The following is a 22,486-nucleotide window of genomic DNA, read 5'->3' on the forward strand; positions in this document are numbered from 1 at the left end:
CTTAACCACACATTCCCCTCTATTGGCACACATCAAAAACTCTCCCCTTGAAGAGTTACCCAACGTTGTTTACAACTTCATTCTTTGTTCACAACATAATAACAAAGGTCTCATACCCTTCATTATTCTGAACGCTCATCCTTGAGCATATACCACTTGATATATTCACACACGATTCAAATGAAGGTCTCATACCCTTCATTGTCATCAAATGCTCATCCGTGAGCATACACCACTTGAATAATGAAGATATCCATTCTCTATTACATTTAAATGCCCAACCTTGAGCATATTCGCTAAAGAAGGTTAACCACCTTCTAAGGTGTACCCAAATTTAGAAGTTTTGAGGTTCAAAAATTCAATATTGAAACCAAACCTCAACCTAAGCCTCTTCTTAGTCTCCCTTAGACAATCCGTCCTTGTTTTCATCATGAAAACTCTCCCTAAATGTATACAAATATGTTTTGAGGGGTAAGGAATGATTGCCTAGACTAAAGGTGGTTCAAAATGTTGAAATCAAGCTTTCCCAGCATTCCCAATAGATTGGAGTTGGGTCCTAATCGATTGAAACTGCTTGAATTGATCCACTAATCGATTCAGCTAGTGTGGATCGATCGGTGGATCGATCCAGTGAGCTTCTGTTCGCGAGAAGCTCACTCTCAATCGATCGGGTGATCGATTGAAGGTCTGAAGTTGCTGAAATTCCATTTCAGTCAACTTCAGAAACTCCTAGAAAATTCTACAAATTTTCAAAAATCATGAAAATTTATGTATACATTATTTAGGATATATATTATCAAGAAAAAATAGTTTTATATGAAAATACTTTCTATTTTTCAAGATTGACACAAACTTGAAAACTTGTAAAAACTTTAGTGTTTTCTTCTAGTTTGTGTCTAACTTTTCAATGATGATCCTGTCCGAGTCGCTGAATCGAAGGACGCTGGGCACGTGGCACTCTCCTCTATCTCCGACCAGCTGCACAGACCTCCGGCGAACCTGCACAGAAGTCGGGCCGGGGAGGGGTCCCCGGCGACGACCCTCCGACGCTCAAGTCAGGCAAGAAGAAGACGATGAAATAGCTCCGAAGATCAGAGTTTTCATACCTCCGGCGAAGTCTGCGGGCTCTTATATAGAGCTCTGAGGAGGCTGATGCACATACACCGAGACACACACGTGTCCTCAGCCCATACCCAGTATGGGCTTGTCAGAGGAGCTTGCCTGACCCCTTACTGCTACAGTCCGCGCACGTCTCTGATGTGACCGCATAATATTCTGATGAGATAGCATAATCTTCTGATGAGACAGCATAATCTTCTGTCTTGTCATTCTAGCCCTTCTGTTTCCGCACCGAGCGGCATGCCGCTCGGCAGTCCCATCACGTCCGACCGGACTAAAGTATACGTCCGTTCGGGGTATTCCTGGTCATGTGCTCTGGACTGTTCGCAGTGTTGATACTTTATTCCTTCGGGCGAGCGGGCCATCCGCTCGGCACTACTATACTGTTCATCATGAGCGTCGGAACCCCAACTTCCCGTCGGGGTGTATTGCTTCCGCTCGGAAGCTTCAGCCGGTCGTCACCATCATTATCCGCTCAGCCAAGCTTCTGGTTGGCCTTTTACCTTTCGACCTCCACGTGGCGTTGACTCTACTAAATGGGGACTCCCATTCTTACTGCCGGATCAAATGATGATTACTATCAAAAGATAGTCTTCACCAAGGTTTTCCAAAAGCATTTTAAAATCATTTTCAAAACCAATATCCAATCATGTTCTTTGGCCTCAATGCACATGACTTGTACATTAGCTTTCCCAATGATTGGAAAACACATAGCTATGTGCTTTGATGAACTTAAAACTCAAAAGAATGCACTAGATCAACATCTTGAGTTTTGTTTATCATCCTAACATCTCACTTGTATTTAATGTGTACGAAACCACATACAAGTCACCTTATAGTTCTTAGTGAGATGTAAACTTTGGTTTTGGACTAATCTAGGGATCATGCATATCTATCTAGGCATTTTGAGATTAGGAACATCCACCAAGGATATTACTTGTTAATGAATGTCATTTGTCCTTAGTTTGCAAGGAATTAAAATAATGCATGATGTATTATGGCATACATCAAAAATAAATAATTTTCAAACGAAAATTTCCTATAATTACATGATGCATGTATGACATGGCATGATATTTTTATATTTTTCATGATAAAACATGAATGCAAAATATGATGTTATGACATATGATGGGCAAACAAAGCATGGTAAATTAGCATAAATAAAGTACTTAAACTATCTATCTAAGTATCCTTAAACCTTAGCTAACTTAAATTTAAAACCTAGATTGGCCATTACTTCCCAAAAAAATGCCAAAACCCAACTTGACATTTCCTTTGCTTTCATACATTGTGCCAATTTAAATTAAAATCAAACTTCTCACATTTTGACACATCTTACTCTTCCCAAGAGTAAACCAATAATCCTTATCATTTTCAAAGGTTAACAATAACCTTGAAAATGCTCTTAGAGTGTCAACTTCATCAAGGTTGGGTTAACTGCCCTTCTAATCGGAGTTGACACCCTTTATCCCATCTAAGGGGTAGAGAAAATGCTCATAGGCACCCAAAACCTATTGGAGCTCCTTGGATGCTCTAGGTATTCACTAGGGATAACTCCCCTAGATACCTTCCTAGTGACCTTGTTAGGCTTCTTAGAAGCCTTGGTCACTTTTTCTAGATCAACTCTAGGGATTTCCTCCCTTGTGACCTTCTTAGTGACTTTCTTGGACTTCTTAGAAGTTTTAGTCATGTTTGTTGTTGCAAAAATACTTCTAGGGATAACTTCCCTTGTATTTTTGACTTGACCATTCGACCTAGGGTTGGTTCCATAATTATATGGAACCATATAGTAAGAAGACACCTCCTTTTTAGTTTTAGGTTTGTATCTCAAACCTCTATGACCCTTGGATGACCCTTGTTGTGCTAAACTTAGGTTTTGCTCTTTTTGCCCTTTTAGGATACTTTCCATCCTTTTTAGGATCTTTTCCATTTTATCAAGCATTGACCTCAAGACTTGATTTTCTTCCCATAAATCTCTAGATTTTGATTTTTCCTTGAATCCTTGAGCATTTTTATTTTTAGGCTTATAATTATGGTCCTTAGCATTAATGCCTAAACTTTTACCTACCTTCCTAACCCTAGGTGTGATAGTCTTAGTATGGAGAGCCATATGTTTTTCTTTAATGCTATCATGCTCCCTATTTTTATGGTAAATAGCATTAAAATGATATAAATTAAAAGTAGCATGTTTTTTACCATTATTTAAAGGGGTAGGTTCAACAAATGATACCTTGCGTTTTACCTTGGAGGCTCCCCCTTGAGTTTTGCTTCCTCCCTGAGCCTTGACCGCTTTCTTCCCCTTGGGACATTGACTCCGATAGTGTCCCTTTTATTACAAGAGAAGCACACAATGTGCTCCTTGCTCTTCTTTGTTCCGGGAGCGGTCTCTTTGGGCTTCTCCTTGCCCTTTGGTGCTACTTGACCCTTCTTCTTGGCCAATTTAGGGCACTTGCTCTTGTAGTGCCCATGTTCCCTACATTCAAAACATATGATATGTTGTTTATTTTTATTTGAAATATTTATACCTTCATGTGTAGGGATGACACTTGCTCCTCCACTTGTAGAGTCCATGTTGCTTTTGTATTTGTCTCAAATTTTCTTCTTGTTTGTGCATCCCACCTGCCATAGTCGATGTGCACACCTCCTTTGGTGGTGGGTATAAATCTGATCTGAACTATGGTCCATATCTCCACTTGGGTTTTCAGTTGGTGCTCCATATGATCTTTACAGTATCCGAAATCTTCTCTGGAGAAGAGCGGCGGGCAATCTGTGCTGTAGCCTTTTTGATGGGCTATTTAGGAGAAAACTCTCGCACAAAAAAAAAAAAAAAATCAAATATCCCAAGACTTGGTCTTGAATTAATAGTACGAGAAGAAAATATAGCAATTTATAATTTTTTTTAAAAAAGAAAATAATAAAATAATAAAAAATATATATATTATTACAAATTTTTGAAAATGCGATATTTCGCTAATACCGACCAATAGTGAAAAGATGAAAATGAATTTTTAAAAACAGTTTTGGAGGGAAAAAAATGAAAGACGTAAGGTTTTATTTTTTGAAAAAACGGACGAAGAAAGCAAAAATTGCTCGAACGGTAGTTGTACCGATTCAGAGCGATCCCGCTCTGATACCAATTGTTGGATCAAAAGCTCTAGAGGGGGGGGGTGAATAGCGCTCGTGACTTTCACTTTCGTTTCAGAAAACTCAAAGTAAAATGCAACGGAAATAATAAACAAACAAACACACGAACTCTAAGATTTACTTGATTTGGAACCTGGGGCGACTCCTACTCCAATGCCCACGCTCGTTGAGCATTTAATTTGGGCAATCACTATAAGCATGGGAATATTACAATTTGAAATACAATTAAAGCAGTAATAAAGTAGATACCGACAACAAAAAAATAATAAGTTTGAAACTCCTGGTCGTCGGGGTCTTACTATAGCTTTTCTGGATTATCTTTTGAGTAGCACGGAGAAGACAGATTGTGATTTCGTTGTTGTGTCTTGCTGCTGCTCGAAGATACCTTATAAAGCCCGTTGAGGGCGCCTCAAACACCATGGAGGCCACCCTCATCCGTACTGAATCCGTAGCGTGGATGAGCTCTGACCACTTCGCAGCTTATCTGCTTGAGGGCACCTCCAACCGCATGGAGGGCGCTCTCCACCTGCGTCCAGGGTGCCCTCAAGCTCCATGAGGGCACCCTCTTCTTAGCATCCAGGGCACTCTCAAGCTCCATGAGGGCGCCTTCTGCCATGCTGTGTGGAGGTCATCAACCAATGACCTGAGGCGCCTCCAAGCTCCATGGAGGGTACCTCAGGACTGTTCATCCGAGGCTTTTGTTGCTTTTTCACCCCCTGCAAGATGGGTTAGTCCAAAATATAAAACACCTCCTGCAAGACAGAGTTTAGCACAACAAAATAAGTTAAACATAATAATTTGACAGTCACCGGACTGTCTGGTTCTGATTTCGAATTTTTAACTGGAACTCTTAGGTCGAACCGACGCCTACTGTTCTCTCACCGAGGAACACGTCTTCACCTACTCCACTCAGGAGAATTTACCTGTTGCTAGTTGATCCTCCAGACCAACTGGACTTTTGCTCAGCGCCTGAAGCTCCAGGACTTTCCACTAGACATCTGCTCCACGACCCGCCAGTCTTTCATCTGGTTCGCGACACCAGGACTTTCCACTTAGAGTCCTCGACTCTAGGACTTTTGCCTGAAGCTCTCGACCCGCTAAGACTTCCCGCCTAGGGTTACCATCGCCTAGGACCTAGGGTTACCACCCCCTAGGGTTTTTCACCTGCCTAACCGCAACTAGGAATTTTTGCCTAAGTACACTTAGGACTTTCCTGCAAACTTATTCAAACACATTAAATAACAAAACAACTTAACTTTGGACCCTTTGATATAATCAAAACACAGGTTCGATCGTCGAATGCTTCCTGCACCAACAGTACCTCCCTCCATATCCGTAGAACCGACACTAGGGATCGTTAATATAACATATCTATATTTAAATAATATTATAAAAACCTTCTCAGATAATGATAAAATATTTGAGAGAATCGTCATCAATTTGGATGGTCAATCGGATTAGTATATTTCATCAAATAATTTAAATAGATTGTTATCCATCTATTTTAAGATAGGTTTAAGTGGATTGACTCATCGGTCTGCAACCCATACGGATTAGGCCGTTGTGAGCTTGATTGATTCGTGGGTCGAAAAAATATTCTTTTAAAATATAAAACTAAAATTTAAAACTCAATGAGTTCATGGACGTGACTTGCCTTGGATTTTTAGTCGGTCGGCCTGTCCCACCACCATGAATTAACCTATTTGATAACATTACATCCGAGTATAGATGAAATATGCATAAACGGTGCTCCAAATTTACTAAAAAAAAAAAACTACACCGAAGGTCTTCCACTATCAAAATGAGTCGAATTGGATATCCTTTGTACGAAAAGGTTCTTTAATTTTTGCTCTATTTCTAAATAAGGTTTAATTGACGATGAATATAATTTTACTGTTTTAGTAAGAATTTGTCCCTTTTACTCATTAATTTTGGTAAAATATAAAATAAAATTACGTTAATATCTTTTTTTCTTTTTACACTGAAAATAATTCCAAAGTTTATTATTAATTTTCACAAACGCATCAATCAGATATCTAGAGTTCAAGACTCAGTTGTGATATATTATTAAATTTTTTTCATTAATCAATCAGTGATATGAAGTTTGAGACTCAGTTACGATGTATTATTAGAAATTTTCTCATTAATCAGGAATTTAGAGTGGGAGACTCAGCCATGACATATTATTGAATTTTTTTTATTAATCAATTAAAAATCTAGAATTTTCTTTAGTCCCACGTCTTAGAATTGACAACACTGTGAGTAGAAAATCTTTTATAAATACTTTGGGTCGACAATGTTAGAAAATATCGATTTTTTAGCTAAGATCAAGTATGATATTAAAATATTTTTTTATAGGGAGAGTTCATTGTAATAGCTTGCTGTTGGGATTCTCGAGAGCATTACACTATTACATGGGTTTGGCACACCCTTACCCAATTTATGACCTCGCTCATGAGCTATTCAGATCTTAAAAAAAAAATCGTTTGAGATTGTTCGATTAATTTAACGAGTCGAGCTTGAGCCTAACTTTGAGTTCGAAAGCATTATCGAGCCGAGCTCGAGCTTAACAATATTTGGTTCGTGAGCTCGTGAAATGTTCCTTTAGGGGCTTGTGAACGTGCTAGTTAAGAGGCTCTCGAAGATATTCGTTAAAAGACTCATTTATCATATATTCATATATATATATACACACACATGAATTATAAATATTATGCATCAATGAACCGAGTTCAAACTAAGCTCGTTTAACTTTTAAACAAGTCATTTTCGAATCGAGTTTGAACAAAGCTTGTTTAACTTAAACGAGCTATTTTTGAACCGAGCTTAACAATATTTGGTTTGTGAGCTCGTGAACATGTTCCTTTAGGGGCTTGTGAACGTGCTCGTTAAGAGGCTCTGGAAGATATTCGTTAAGAGGCTCATTTATCATATATTCATATATATTGAATATATATATACACACACACATGAATTATAAATATTATGCATCAATGAACCGAGTTCAAACTAAGCTCGTTTAATTTTTAAATAGGCCATTTTCGAATCAAGTTTGAACAAAGCTTGTTTAACTTAAACGAGCTATTTTTGAACCGAGCTCAAACGGTTTGTAAACTATTTAATTCCATTATGAGCCGAACTCGAGCTTAAGAATTAAAGCTCGAATTGAACTCGAGCTGAGTTCGAACTTAGGTAAAACAAACTAAGCTTGAGCTCGAGCCTCCTACTGTTCGGCTTGGCTCGGTTCAATTACATCCTTATCAATGTTCCTAACACATCAATTTGATATACTATATTGAGAGTAGTGATTTTTTTATAATAATTATATTTTTTTAAACACATTTATGTTAAAAAAATTACTGCTTTCAATATGACATATATGAACATATAGGACATTATTTTATGTCATCCTGAACTCTTTAGATCTATAAATCAGTTTTGACAAGTTTCGGTCAAAATTGATTGATGGATTTAAAGAGCTCAGAATAACATAGAACCAGATTTTATGTATTCGCCTAGTTCTCCTAATTATATTGATGTTCTCCGCTCTCAATATAGTGCATCAAATTAATATTTAAGAGCATGACACATGACTTAGTTTTATATTATTATGAGATTTCTAAGTCCATCAGTTAATTTTGACCGAAATCGACTTATGGACTTAGAGAGTTTGAAATGACATAAAATCACGTCTTATATGTATGTCTTATTCTCCTAATTATATTCATGCCTTTAAATATCAATTTAATATATTATATTAAGAGTGATGATTTTTTAAATATAAATTAAAATTTTTAATCGATTGTTATAGTATAATCGATTCGGGATTTTCTGTGCTGATGAATAATATCCTGAATCAATTTCTACTATGTAATAGTCTATTAGGATAAATACGAAGGAGCAAAATGGATATAAAAGAGAGGATTTGATAATTTTAAAACTTAATAGGTGATTTAGATATTCCGGAATATTATCCCGGTTTGGTAATTTTTAGGATAGAATTATATACTAGTTTACATTTCATAAAAATTTATAATAGATTAAAATATCATATTTTAGTATGTAATATGGTAATTTTAATTTGAATTACTTACATGAGTTTACTTAAACATGGTTAAATTAGTTGGGGCGCAAAGTGTAAAAGTTTGAAAGTATTTACGATAGTGGCTTTTGACGAGGTGAAGACTTTGGGTGGGGCGAAGTGGATAAATAACAAAATGGACAGAGCACTTGCAACGCCATTTAATCCGTCACCGCATAGCCGGAGCTCCTTGAAAACCCTAGCAAGTTCCGCGTCGCTTCGCCGCCGCTTCTTGTAGCTGGCGGACCCATGGATCCAAGGAGGCCTAACCGCACCGTCAGCGATCCCAAAGTCCGCCAGGTCGGCTTCGTCACCCCCGCTGCAACAACGCCGCCACCACGCTCCGTCTCCGACGCCCTTGTCTCCTCCTCCTCCGCGGCCGCTGCGTCCTCTCCTCCCACCGGGACGTCTCTCTCCCCCGTCATGATCCCTCCGCCCCGCCATGGAGCCTCGGACGGCCTCCCCGCTCGCGGCACCGTCCCTCTTGCCGTCCCCAATTCCGGCTCGTTGCTCCGCCGAGATAACCTTCAGATTCTGGTAGGTGCCCACGACCACAACGAGACGGAAGTTGTTCTTGGGACGCCCCCAATGACGTCGCCTTCCAGCAGGATCCACGACGGAGTCTCGGAGTTCTCTGACAATGCTTCTATGTCTCCGTGGTATGGTAGGAGCGATCCGGACAAGCTTGCTTCGTCCTTAGCAGGGAGAAACAGTGAATTAATGATGTCGAAGTCTGTCGGTGCTGGTGGTGGGAGTGGCGGTGGTCATACTCCTAAGAGCCCTCTGACGACTGCATCGGTTGTGAAGACACTCCCTGGCATTTCAGGTACCAGTATTTTTATTTTAAACAACTGTTAACTTCATCTGCTCATTATTTTTACCAACCGATTATATATTGTTGGAATGGCCCTGCTCATTATTAAACTTTAGTTTGACTAATGCATTTTGGTCAAGTACTGAGCGACGCAATCTAGTGGAATTGCATGTTAGTAGGTATACAACATCTTAGGATCCAGCCTTCTTGCATAAGCACAATTTGAATAACGCATTTTGGTCATGCACTGAGGGAAGCAATCTAGTGCAAGTCATGTATGTAGATAGATATAAATCATCTTGGAGCTGAAGAAAGCTAAGATGATAATGTCCAGCTTGCTCACTCAAGGCACAATTTGCCTAGCTCTTATTGAGGTTGCTGACCTAGTGAAGGTGCAGGATGGATTAGATGTTCTAAGTGTTAGTAACAACTAGGACTTCATGAGCTGCTGCCATTTCCCTATGTTTTTTTTGAGATCATATCTTGTGATCAACTACCAAAATCACGGCCCATATTTGAAAGTTGACTTCAAGAACTGCTATCAATCTATCCATTTTGAGTTTTCATATCTTGTAAATAACTACCAAAATCACGGTCCACATTTGAAAGTCAACTTCCGTTTTTTTGTAGAATGGTATAAGTAGTAATTCTAGAGGCAAGAATAATGGTGCTAAAGATATGATATCAAATTTCATCTCTAATGTTTCACTATTGAGGGTTCAGTTTATACTTTACTTGATTTGACCTCATCGTATTATAATCTTGTTTCCATGTTGTTATGTTCAGAATTACATGTCTCGTCCTTATATTATTCGACACATTCGCATTGTGTATCCTTATTGGTTGCTCCCAAATCCTGGATTAGCATAGTTCTTTGTAATTGGTGGTATAAACTGAATTTCACTGCTATCTCTATTTACAATTAGTGCATCTTTCAGAGAAACAAGGAGGAGCATTGGGGATACAAAATGATTTGGCAGAGGCACCAATGCCACTAAAGGAGAAAACAACAAAAGCCGAGCGGCGTGCTCTCCAGGAGGCCCAACGTGCTGCAAAAGCTGCTGCAAAGGAGGCTGGTGAGGCGCTGATCCATTTTCTTGAGTTTTATAGTTATCAAAGCTGGAGCTGAATTTTACACTTTGTTCCTTACATTGTGGCTACTTCATATCATGGATTCATGATGTTATTTTGTTTAAATAATCCTTAGCTTCCTTTTTACTCTTTGTAAATATCAATGAGTTCATTGCTTTGGCTTTCATGATGTTTTCATGTACTTATCAGTTTTGATCTAGGTGTAAAAACTGATTCAATTATGGTTTCACTTTGGTCTGTGCTTGGGACATGAAGTCCACCACTTTTCTTGTATTTATCTACTATGATTTCAGTCTGAACTCTTAGTTGTAAATTATGCACAGCTATATCTGGACCTGCTGATATAGATTATTCCATTGTATTTCTTTTGATAAAAAAGAAAGTCAACATTACCTTTTTATTGAAACATGTTACATTTATTCTCATAAAAAATGTACAGTTCAAGATATTTTGTACCCTCATCATCTGTGTTAAAAGAGAAATCATTGATACTTAAGGTTTGTCTGTTTGCCTAAATAAGTGGATTTGAGTAGTTTCTCTTATTAGGGACTATGTTAATTTCCCCCCTCTATTTTCCTTATTCAACCATGAAATTCTATAGATATTGGTTACCATGTGTAACCAAATATAGAATTTATCTTCTTGTCATTACCTTTTTGTTTGGTTTTCTATTTGCATATTTGAACTTAAACTATGCCTAGCTTTCAACTTCTATAGGAGGTGGAGTTCCTGCTAACACACAGCAAGCTAAATCAGTTAAACCTTCACAAAAGAAGGATGCCCCTCAAGTTACAGCTCCATCTGTATCTTCCGAAAAGAAGATTGTCGATCGCCCCATTGAAAAAGATCGCAAGAAAGATGTTCCTCCTCCACGTATGCAATTTGATGATAAACATAAGGTTGAGAAAGTGAAGCGGCGAGCAATGGTTAACCAATTTGAAGCAAAAAATAGAGTTGAATTGTTCCGACATCTGCCTCAATACATACATGGAACTCAGCTTCCAGATCTTGAAGCAAAGTTTTTTCAACTTGATGCAGTCCATCCTTCTGTTTACAAGGTACCATACACATTTTCACTTTTGTGATCAGTAGAAAATTGAGGTTCTTTCTAACTTTGCCAAGGCCATTAGGAGTATAGTATTGCTTAATAGGGTAGCCAATGCTGTTAAGAGCATTAGGGTAATACAGTATTATGTAGTGGGGCTTATATATTTATATATATAATGGTAATGATCTTACCCTCAAATTTTACATAGTATTAAACACGCTACTAAATTTGAAACCATGGATATTAATCTATTAGTGAGAAATCTGCAATATGATGGGTGTTCCATTTATCTAGGTTTGTGATGCAGTCTAAAAATTATTGATAAGTGTAGGATTTATTTTAAATCTTAAAGTGATATATTTTTTAATAAGTTTATTTAACTTTTAGTTTTTTTTTAAATTTCCAGTTTGTTATGAAAGATAGGCATTTTTTTTTATGACTTGGTTGCATTATGAATTTTTTAAAAAGGGGATTATGATCCAATGTAATAGGTTTCCTTTGTGACATTGAGTTTGGAATTAGTTTCAATTTTATATTTTTAATGTTCTCGTGTTGCATGAATTGGCATCAAAGCTAAAATTTCTAAGTTTGTTCTTTTACCCTCCTCTCGTGCACAACAACCAATTGCTTCCTTGAACACAATTTTTCTTCTTGATCCCAAGCTTGAGTGATTTAGTTATCCATCTCGGAGTGTTGTCCTTGTGCTTTTCTCCACCAATGCATTGGTCAAACCATGTGAATAAATCTAATAAATCTAGCCAAGAAAGATCTCTCCTTTGTTTATTATTCGCAATGAAGCCTATGTCAGTTGTTGTTAGGCTATCATACCCTTCTTTTGCCAAAAACCCATGACAATTTCCTTCTCTATCTTCTTACATTAACCTTCCACGATAAAGTCATAACATTTATCTCAACTCGTCGCTTGTATGGAGAAACCCCTCGTCCAAGTTGTCTTCTACTGCCGCTTAGAAAAAACCATGATTTGAAATCTCATACCATGCAAACATTTGGAACATATTGTTCCAATAAATTATTGAAACTCAATACTACTTGACATTGATAATGTCTCCTATGTTATTATGCCAATCACGTTGATGAATATTGTTCGATATTAGCTCTCGACAACCCTTGGCATGCTAAAACATAAGTCAATTGAGATAATATTGTTATTTTTTTTTGTACATTTCTCCATACAAAATAATATCAAAATTGTACCATTCTAGATGGTAAAAATACTTTGTTATAGTTGTCTTATTTTCTTTTTCTTTTTCATCCCATCCCTTCTTTCACTTCTAATTTGCTATCGACACCAAATATTAGAACCCTTGCACGATATCGAAACACTATTGTTACAATCAAAAACTGAAATATCAGTACCACTCGAGATTTTGAACCATCACTCGAGAGTTTGAACCTTGGAAGGAACTTCTTCCATCATCACCTCCTTCCCACACCACTCCACTTGTATCTTGCCTTTATGTTGATGCACCCTGTAGACGCAAAGATAGCAATATAAGGTATACATATGCATTTATTAGTCCTAGAAATTCCATAATGACTCCTACAAGGACATCTACATTTATTCTTCCTATGTGAAAAAATGTTTATTTAACTTATATGTTGACTTTGTCACAGAAGAACCACAGGAAAGTACTTCTATCCCTAGGTCAAAGCTAGTGATTTTAGACTCATTTGAACAGGCGATCAAAAAGAAGGGAGAGCCAAGTCAATGCTTAATTTTGTGAATAACATTAGAGAAACTATATTGATTCCTCACTCATTAGAAGGGCCACTTGAGAAAGGATGCTCAACAAACATTCTGACGCAATGTTGCTTATGCTTGAAAAGAATTAATAAAATGTTAACAACTCACCTGGAGTCAAGATCTCCTTGGTTGGGGAGAATGATGTGATTCAAAAAATCTAAAATTTAGGTTTGTTATAAAGTTTTAGAGTTTAAAATCTTTGTTAATATATTAAAATTTTAAAAGGTTGTTTTAAATTTCAAAAGTTCTTATCATTTTTAGAGATAAGTTAGGGAATTTTTTTAGATGACTTGATTGCATTATGAGATTATGAAAAGAGTTTAGGATCCCAACTGATATTTGTTCTTTGATTTATGATTTTTTTGAGGGTTTGAGATTAGGCTACAGTTGAGGTTCCGTTGCTGCATTAATTTGATTATATATATTTATTTCATGAGCGAGTTATATATATGGATACACCTCTAGTAAGAATCAGGATATTTAATCACTTAGTTTTTTCTGCCTAAGGAAGCAGAGGGAAAGTGCTGTTGGGAAAGTATTTCTGTCACTTTATTTTCCTTTTGATTTCCTTCCCGGGGAGGAAGCACACACATACATGTCAAATTAATATAGGGTTGAGTTAGATTTGATGCGAGATTCAAGCCTCAAGGAGACTTTAACACCTCAATGTATCTGTTGATATTGCTGATTATTTGTATTGGTTCTTAATTCCCAGATGTCAGTACCATTAACTAAGCTTAGAAAATTTGAGCTGCATGATTCATGGCAATCAAGTTAACTATTCTGTTGTTTCATTAGGCTTGGTGTAACATGTAAGATCCAAACTACTTTCAAATTAGTTTTTGTAGTTGTTTGAGCATCCAAGAGTGGCTGGTAGAACTAATGATTACGTGCATTTTTTTGGGGAGGTTTAATAAAGAAGCAGATGTAGAACATAATTAGGGGGGGGGGGGATTGCTTATAAACCTTATTTCATTGTTATCAGACATTTTCTTATATGAGAAGGGTTAGTAGTATGATTGAAGCTTTATGTGTTTGTTAATTGAAGTGCCTTTATTTCTTCGAATCTCTTAGGAATTCTTGATTAGCAACCATCACTTAATTTTTTGATTAGGCAAAAAATCAAAAATGAAAATCACCCACAAGAATCTATTGTTAGTCGATCAAGCCAGGATTGATGCTTGACAATAGAAGCTATACATCTTTCAAGCAACTAATCGAAAAATATCGGGAACAAAAAAATGATCTATATATGGTATTCGTTGACCTAGCAAAATTTTATGATTGAATCTCAAGAAAAATTATATGGGGAATTCTAGAAAAGAGAGATATTAGCGTAACATATGCGCACGAATTAAAGATATGTATGATGATGTAATGACACGAGTGAGGACTTGATTAACCGAAGCATTTCTCATGAAGATAGGATTACATCAAGGATCATCCCTATCTTTTTTCGCTGATCATGGATGAATCCAAGACACGGTACCATAGTGCATATAGTTTGCAGATGATATTGTTTTATTAGATGAGACATGTGATAGAGTAAATGTTAAACTCAAATCTTGGTGGGAAACACTAGAAGCGAAAGGTTTTGCGCTTAGTAGAATCAAAATAAAATGTATGGAATTTAAGTTTAGCAATATTAGACATAATTAGACAAATTGTTAAGATAGGAGATGACGAGTTGTCTCGAACTAAGAGCTTTAAGTATTTAGGTTCATTTTTGCAAAAGGATGGAGGGTTTTGAGAGAGATGTTTTACATAGAATACAAGTATATTGTTGAAATGGAGGAGAGTGTCGAATGTTCTATGTGACTCTTAGAACTTAAAGGGAAGTTTTACAGTTAGACCTGTTATATTATATGGAGTCGAATGTTGGGCTACGACTCGAACACATAAGTAGAAGATGAGAGTTGTAGAGATGAGGATGTGAGGATGGATATGATAAGAAATAAGAGCATTAGAGAGAATGTCGGGTTGCATCTATCAAGGGAAAATTCCAAGAGACGTATTAAAAATGGCATGAACATGTACGACAAATAAATGCTTCAGTTAAGTGATGTGAAACTATGACAAATATGCACATCAAACGATGAAGAGAAAGACAAAAAAAACTTGGTTAGCAACAATAAAATAAGATAAAATTTATTTAAATATAGATAATGATATAGTAAGAGCATCCACATTGGTGGGTGTTATAACACCCACCACCTCGTCAAACAGTGTGGGTCTATATGCCACATACACATTATATTAACACCTTCATTCTCTCACATTTATTTTAACATTAACACTCATTATTTGTGGGTCCTGCTGTCCACTCATTCATCTTATTTTTATTTTACATTAAATAAATACAATTTCAATTTTATTTACACAATTTAAGTGATTATTATTTAAAATAAATAATAATAATATTTTAAAATATATTTATTACATAAAATATTTTTTTCTTATTTTATGAGTGCCATTTATTTAAAATTAAAATATTATTATAAATTTGAAACGAAGGAATACAACATATAAAAAAAATCACACATGCATAAAAATTAAAAAACAACATATAAATTAAACATAAAGAGAAACTATAAAATACTAATTCAAGGATTGTTATTGTATTGTGACTAAATATGTTCAACTAAGTCAGCATGTTGGTGATACACATAACTATCATGTAGTTTGGAATTTGTTTGGAGATAATCATGAAATCCTCGGTTTGAGCCTCGGATGGGTTGTGCAGGTTAGCCACCTTCATCATTGTACTAATTTGTCATGTGACCCCCTTATCTTCAACAATCTTGTTATGCAAAATAATGCATGCTAACATAATATGTTTTAACTTTTGTCTGTACCAATAACGAGCTGGATCTCTAACAATTTCCCATCAAGCTTGGAGCACTCTAAATGCTCGTTCAACATCTTTTCTTGTAGCCTCTTGTCTTTCCTTAAACAACCTCCTTTTGGAATCTTCTGGACAAGGAAAAACTTTCACGAAAGTAGTCCATTCCAGATATATTCCATCTGTTAGATAATACCCCTTGATATATTGTCTCGTTGACCATAAAATTAATCTCCGGGGCATTTCCTTGCAAGACGTTATTGAATATGGGAGATTCGTACAACACATTAATATCATTACGTGAACTTGCGACACCAAAGAATGCATGTATATCCACAAGTCTTGAGACGTGACCTCTTTAAGCACGATTGTTGGTTATTCATGACCTCTTGTAAACTGGCCTTTCCAAGCAAATGGACAATTTTTCCATTCCCAATGCATGCAATCAAAGCTGGCCAACATATAGGGAAGCCATGCCTCTCATCATGCATTTGAAGAAGATATTGAATATTATCAGCATTCAGCCTTCTCAAGTATCGATCACCAAATAGTTCAACCACATGACCATAGAATGAAAAGACACTTGATGGCGGTTGATTCACCCATGCGTAGGTACTCGTTAAGATGGTTGGCTAGGACTCCATAAGTCAATTGGCGAATCGCAGTTGTGCATTTTTGTAGTGATGACAAGCCTTTTCTTCTTGCAGCATCGTCCCTTTGTTGAAACTATGATGAACGACTCTCGAGTGCATTCAGTATGCAACAAAATAAATCTTTTCGCATGCGAAATCGTCTTCGAAATATTTGATCTTGATACATTGGGGTTGTGGAGAAATAATCATTGAAGAGCCTCACACGCCCGACTTCATGATTTCTTTTGATGAACCTTTTTCTTTTTCGCACCTCGTTATTACTTTGATATGCTTCTATTATTTGTCGGCTTTGTTGAAGTATCAATGACATTAGCTTATTCCCTATATCAAACCTTCGTCAACAACTTCAATTTGAACTTTGTTTTCACTTGCCGAGTCAGAGCTGGCGCTACTTGAATATTGAGACATTTTGGAGGAAATAAATTCAAGTCTATGTGTTTGCCAAATGGTATGTTCTTAGAATAAAGAATTGTATAACACAAGGTGTCTATTTATTTTTTTCTTGTCAATCGCTATATTCCAACGGCTACATTACAACAACTATATTCCAATGACTACTTTGCAACGACTTTATTAATTGACCAGAAATTGCACATTAATTGAAAAGGTATAATAATAGAAAATTGCATTAATTGAAAAATCCAATAATTGAAAATTACATTAATTGAAAAGTACATTAATTGAAACTTACAATAAATGAAAATTACATATTCCATCTCCCCCTAATCTCTTGACATAGATGTTCGTGGATGATCAGTTGCTCCTTTGTCATTTGCGAAGTGTCCTTCGAAAGGATTGCATATTCCTTTAGTTGAACTTTAGCTAAGGCAGCTTTTACTCTAATCTGCAGCTTTTGCTTTCATCTCCTCAACTTTGAGTTGTTTTTGTTTCATTTCAACTTTAGCTATTTTTATGCTTAGTAAACTTTGCAAATATATTATCCAAATTTGTTGTCATACCTTCAATGTCTGATTTCATTTTGCCTTTTCCTTTTTTTTTTGTTGCATTCTGATCGATTGGACAAGTTTCTTCGTTTAGGTCTAATGTAGAGACTCGTATATTGGTTAGATGAGGTTTTACTTGGCCCCGACTTCGAAGTCCTTGCCTTCTTCGTGCTAACAAGGTAATCAACAAACTGTGGAGTAAACATTGGATGGTCTTTTGTGATTCTCCATACATGTTCGAGATTAAATGCAATGTTGTTATTTTACTCACAATTTTTTTTCATACGCAAGCCGCAATATATCCTCATCACTGTGGTCGTACGATACACATTATAAATACTATTGTAATTTGCATTGAAGCAATATACTTTTTTTATATGGTATTTTGCCAGTGCGATCGTATGACACTTGCAATTCTACTGGGTGTACCTAGAGGACGATTTTCATTGTAGTAGCTTGCAACACGTTCCCAGAAAACATCCAGATCATTGTCGATGATTAGATCATCGCTGATAGTGATAGATGATCTTGCTAAAATCTCGTCTTCAATCTTACTTCATCCGTAGCGCCAGAATCTGCCTTCTCCAAATTTGCGAGTTCAATTGGGGATTCACGGCCAGACAGTTGAGCCTCTGGAACAAAAGTTGAAGTAAATGGTTCATTTTCCGTCAAAGATGCATGTGTATTAGATGAATAATTTTGTGGATATGGATTAGATGGATAATTTAGTGGATATGGACCATATGGATTATTTGGTGGATATGGAAAATATAGATAATTTGGTAGAATTTGTGAATTTTGGAAAGAAGCATTTTCTTTTGGCAATTTTTGGTAATTCACTAAATTTCTAAAAAAATCCTTGGTTATTTTCATCCAGTTTGGAGGGAAATAGGATTATAGAAATAAATATTCAAAATAAAATTGAGATGATGAAAATAGTAGAGAAGATTTTTAGAGGGATTTAGGTGTTTGAATGATTGAAATAAGTTGTGTAAGGTGATGAGTATTTCTAGATGAAAATTTATTTTTTATTAGTAAAATAACCATTAACTAGCCATTTAATTTTTTTATTTTAACCTCATCAAAAATAGTTTGGCAATAAAATACCATCAATTTAATTTTGTTCGGTTGGTTTTTAATTTAAATTTTTTAATTTTTTTAATAAAAAAATATGGGAGGGCACCCATGTGGCCCTCCCATTGTGTACTTTGAACCCATGTGAGTTGGGCTAGCCCTGTGTCGAGGCGACCACCTAGGCAGGAGGCGAGCATCAATCGCACCGCCTCAGGTTGAGGCGATGCTTTAGACAATAACTCACCTTCTTCCGCCACCACCATGCTTGGAGTCACCGTTGCTACCGTTTTGCTACCGCGACACGTCTGGATGCATGGCTTAGGCCCGACGATGACTTCGGATGCGTTGCGCAAGGCCGGACATGGCATCTGCCCTGTGACGCGTCTAAAGGTGTCGTGCAATCCCGGACGCGTTGCTCGAGCTTGGCGACGGGCCTGGAAGCGTCGCTCGAGCCCAACGATAGGCCTCGACACGTTGCTCAGGCCAGTGAGGTGTTCGAACTCGTCGCGCGGTCTCGACGATGTGTCAAACTTGTCGCCTGACTGAAATGGAATACACGAGTAAGTTGTAAGTTAGAGTTTAATTAAATTACTTAATAATTTTAATCAACTCCGAGATAATTTAAATAGACTTAATTAAAATCTAATAAATTATTCTATTAATTTAATATATATATATATATATATATATATTATTTTTAAATATTTAATTTTTAATTAATATATTTGATTAAAAGTAAATATTTTAAAAAATAATGATTATTTATAATATTATGCATAAAAAAGTAAAAAAAAAATATTCAACCGCCTAGGCGATAGCCGGTCATTGGCCGCCATGCCACCGCTTGCCGCCATTTATAACACTGGGTTTCTTTCTCTAGCGCTTGCATGCACGCACCAGAGTGAGAGTTTTTATTTTTTATATAAATTTTTTTTTGAATGTGTTCAGGGACATGGTGTTCTGTGAGTCGTATAACACCTGCTCATATTGGTTTTAACACCAATTGAGTGTTATAACATCCAACAAATTCCATCAAAGTGTAAGCCCTAAGGGATAGAGCTCAATGGTATAGAAAGATCCATATAGCCGACCCCGCCTAGTGGGAAGATTTGGTGGTTGTTATTGTCATCGAAGTATCCATTATTCTGTTTGCTTCCTATTCCAACTTTTGTAAAATCTTTTTCGAGTTCATTACTATGTCATCTCAAGTGATCCTATAGTCAGTGAAACATTTTTACATCTATAATAACAGGGAATCTTTTACAAATACAATTTTACAATGAATATAACAAAAAAGGAAACACTTCTTTGTACTTTTTATAAAAGCAATAAATAACTCAAATGCTATGCAATACAGTTTTGAAAGACATAATGAACATTGCAATTTATATTAAATCAAACCCAACCATATTTTGTCTCTTTAAAATATTGTAAGCAATTTCTCCATGGATATTTTATATGTAAATTTTCTTCTCAGTATGATTTATTTTTATGCCCATTTAATGAATTACCCTAACATTTTTTTAAATCTATCCTGTAAAATTGCTCAAACACACTGAATTTTCTTTTGAGCAATGATGTACAGAATTCTCTCATTGATCTGGCTTTGCACTTGTCCCTCAGGTTGGACTCCATTACTTGTCTGGAAAGATATCTGGTGGCAATGCTCGTTGTATTGCGATGCTTCTAGCATTTAAAGAGGCAATTAATGACTACTCTACACCTCCTGAAAAAGCTTTTGGCCGAGATCTGACCACAAAAATTAGTAGTTATATCTCATTTCTGATTGAATGTAGACCTCTTTCAATTAGCATGGGAAATGCTATCAAGTTTCTAAAGCATAGGATTGCTAAATTACCACTTGCTATGTCAGAATCAGACGCTAAATTGAGTCTCCAATCTGATATTGATCGTTTCATAAATGAGAAAATAGAAATTGCTGATAAGGTTATAGTTAGGCATGCTGTTGCCAAGATCAGAGATGGGGATGTTCTTCTAACATATGGACTATCCTCTGTTGTTGAAATGATATTAGTATATGCCCATGAGCTTGGTAAAGATTTCCGTGTTGTGATAGTTGATTCACGTCCCAAACTTGAAGGGCAGGTATTGCTCCGAAGACTGATAGCCAAGGGACTTAACTGCACATATACGCATATAAATGCAATTTCATACATCATGCATGAAGCCAAGCGGGTTTTTCTAGGAGCTGCATCAGTACTCTCTAATGGAACAGTTTACTCAAGAGTGGGGACAGCATGCGTAGCTATGGTTGCAAAGGCATTCAATGTTCCTGTTTTAGTATGTTGTGAGGCATATAAATTTCATGAAAGAGTGCAGCTAGATTCTATATGTTTCAATGAGCTAGGTATACTTGCAAGTTGGATTTGCTACTTAGATTTTTTAATTTACTTATCTTGCAAAATTGTTCTGCGCAACTGCTTTTTTCGTTTCTTTGCAGGTGATCCAGATGTAATTTTGAAAGTTCCTGGTCATGTTGCATCAAATTACCTGGAAGGTTGTGTTGACAATGACAATCTGCAGCTTCTAAATCTCAAGTAGGAAATATTTTGCCTTGCCAATAATTTAAGTATCAGGTTCCTTATAGGTGCAAAAGAAAACCTCAATTTATTTTTATTGACAGCTACGATGCCACACCTTCTGATTATGTGTCAATGATTATCACTGATTATGGAATGGTGAGTTGCACTTTAATGTTATTTTATGGTTATGTTTTTCCATATTGCTAGAGTATGCAACACACTTAAGTTTATTTCTTCAATTTGATATTGTTTCTTGCATCAAGTAGCTACACACAAGGGTGTCTGGCATATGCTATCATAAATTGCAAATAGTGGTCATATCTAAATGCTAAAGCAAATATTAGTATTTAAAGTTGCTTAATGGAGTTACCAAACACTTTTATCTAGAAGATATTCTTTGACTCCCTCATTGCCAACAAAGCAAGGGCATTCATATCCAAGGTTGGTGGATGGGAACACTCTTCTCAGTTCACTTTGTATCCATTTAAGTTGAATGAGATTATTCTATCTAATAATTTGATCTTGAGGTGGATCTATAGAGTTAAATCAGATCTAGCATTCATATTAAACGAAAAGTTGTTTATTTTCTTATATTAGGCAGTTAGCTCAATTTTACCATCATATTTTGACTTTGAGTCTTAACTATTGCTGCCACATATGATATCCAAAATAATGCTGATGACATATAGGTTGTTTGCAAAGATTAAAGTGGCAATATCATCTATTAATTCCATGTTATAAGGTGAAGGCCTGTATCATAATCATCAAGCTATGCAACGTTATATCACTATTAATATTCAAATCAATTGAATTATTTTTTATTACATTGACTAAAGGATTTTTTGGTCTCTCTCTACCTACTACATCTTAAGTCTAATTGATTCAACTTTTTTTTTTTAACTATATAATCTTTTAGACGCCTTTTAACTTGTTTGTAACATCATATTCTATTTTCTCTTATTTCTATATTTTATCATCTACCTATTAGAGACGGTCCTTTATCTTTGATATTACACGGACAACATCAGACTATGTTATGATGAATTTTTCAATAGATGTTTATTTTATGCTTACTTCTTTTGTGTCCAATGTTTATTTAATGCTTTTTTTTTTCTTATGCAGCTCCCTCCTACCAGTGTGCCAGTTATCGTGAGAGAATATGGCCCTGATAACTTGTGGATATAAAAGTTATTTTCTCCAACTGGCCTCACTATGGGATAATTTGCAATATGATGTTTTTAGTCTCATTTTGTTGTTAATGAGTTAAATTACTTGACATACTCATGTAAGTTCATATAACATTTCTCATGTTTCCTTTCTACTTAATATGATGGCAACTATTTCTTGCCTTTGCTTGTTTCAAA

General features: G+C 36.1%; 1 protein-coding gene across 1 annotated transcript; it reads left to right on the forward strand.

Moving 5' to 3' along the window:
• Positions 1-8,489: 8,489 nt before the first annotated feature.
• LOC121991998 (translation initiation factor eIF-2B subunit delta-like) lies at positions 8,490-22,486 on the forward strand. The gene is made up of 7 exons (XM_042546096.1): positions 8,490-9,173; positions 10,100-10,237; positions 10,971-11,311; positions 20,203-20,947; positions 21,041-21,137; positions 21,224-21,278; positions 22,245-22,486. The coding sequence occupies exons 1-7, from the start codon at positions 8,597-8,599 to the stop codon at positions 22,305-22,307; spliced, it is 2,016 nt and encodes a 671-aa protein (XP_042402030.1). The 5' UTR covers positions 8,490-8,596; the 3' UTR covers positions 22,308-22,486.

The sequence above is a fragment of the Zingiber officinale genome, chromosome 6B (assembly GCF_018446385.1).
Source record: "Zingiber officinale cultivar Zhangliang chromosome 6B, Zo_v1.1, whole genome shotgun sequence".
NCBI lineage: Eukaryota > Viridiplantae > Streptophyta > Magnoliopsida > Zingiberales > Zingiberaceae > Zingiber > Zingiber officinale.

What these genes read in the sequence shown, in the direction of transcription:
- LOC121991998 (XM_042546096.1), top strand. Translation starts at nt 8,597, where the DNA reads ATGGATCCAAGGAGGCCTAACCGCACCGTCAGCGATCCCAAAGTCCGC. An exon ending in CTGCAGCTTCTAAATCTCAA is followed by an intron (nt 21,138 to 21,223) that starts GTAGGAAATATT and finishes TTTTATTGACAG; the next exon opens with CTACGATGCCACACCTTCTG. An exon ending in TTATCACTGATTATGGAATG is followed by an intron (nt 21,279 to 22,244) that starts GTGAGTTGCACT and finishes TTTCTTATGCAG; the next exon opens with CTCCCTCCTACCAGTGTGCC.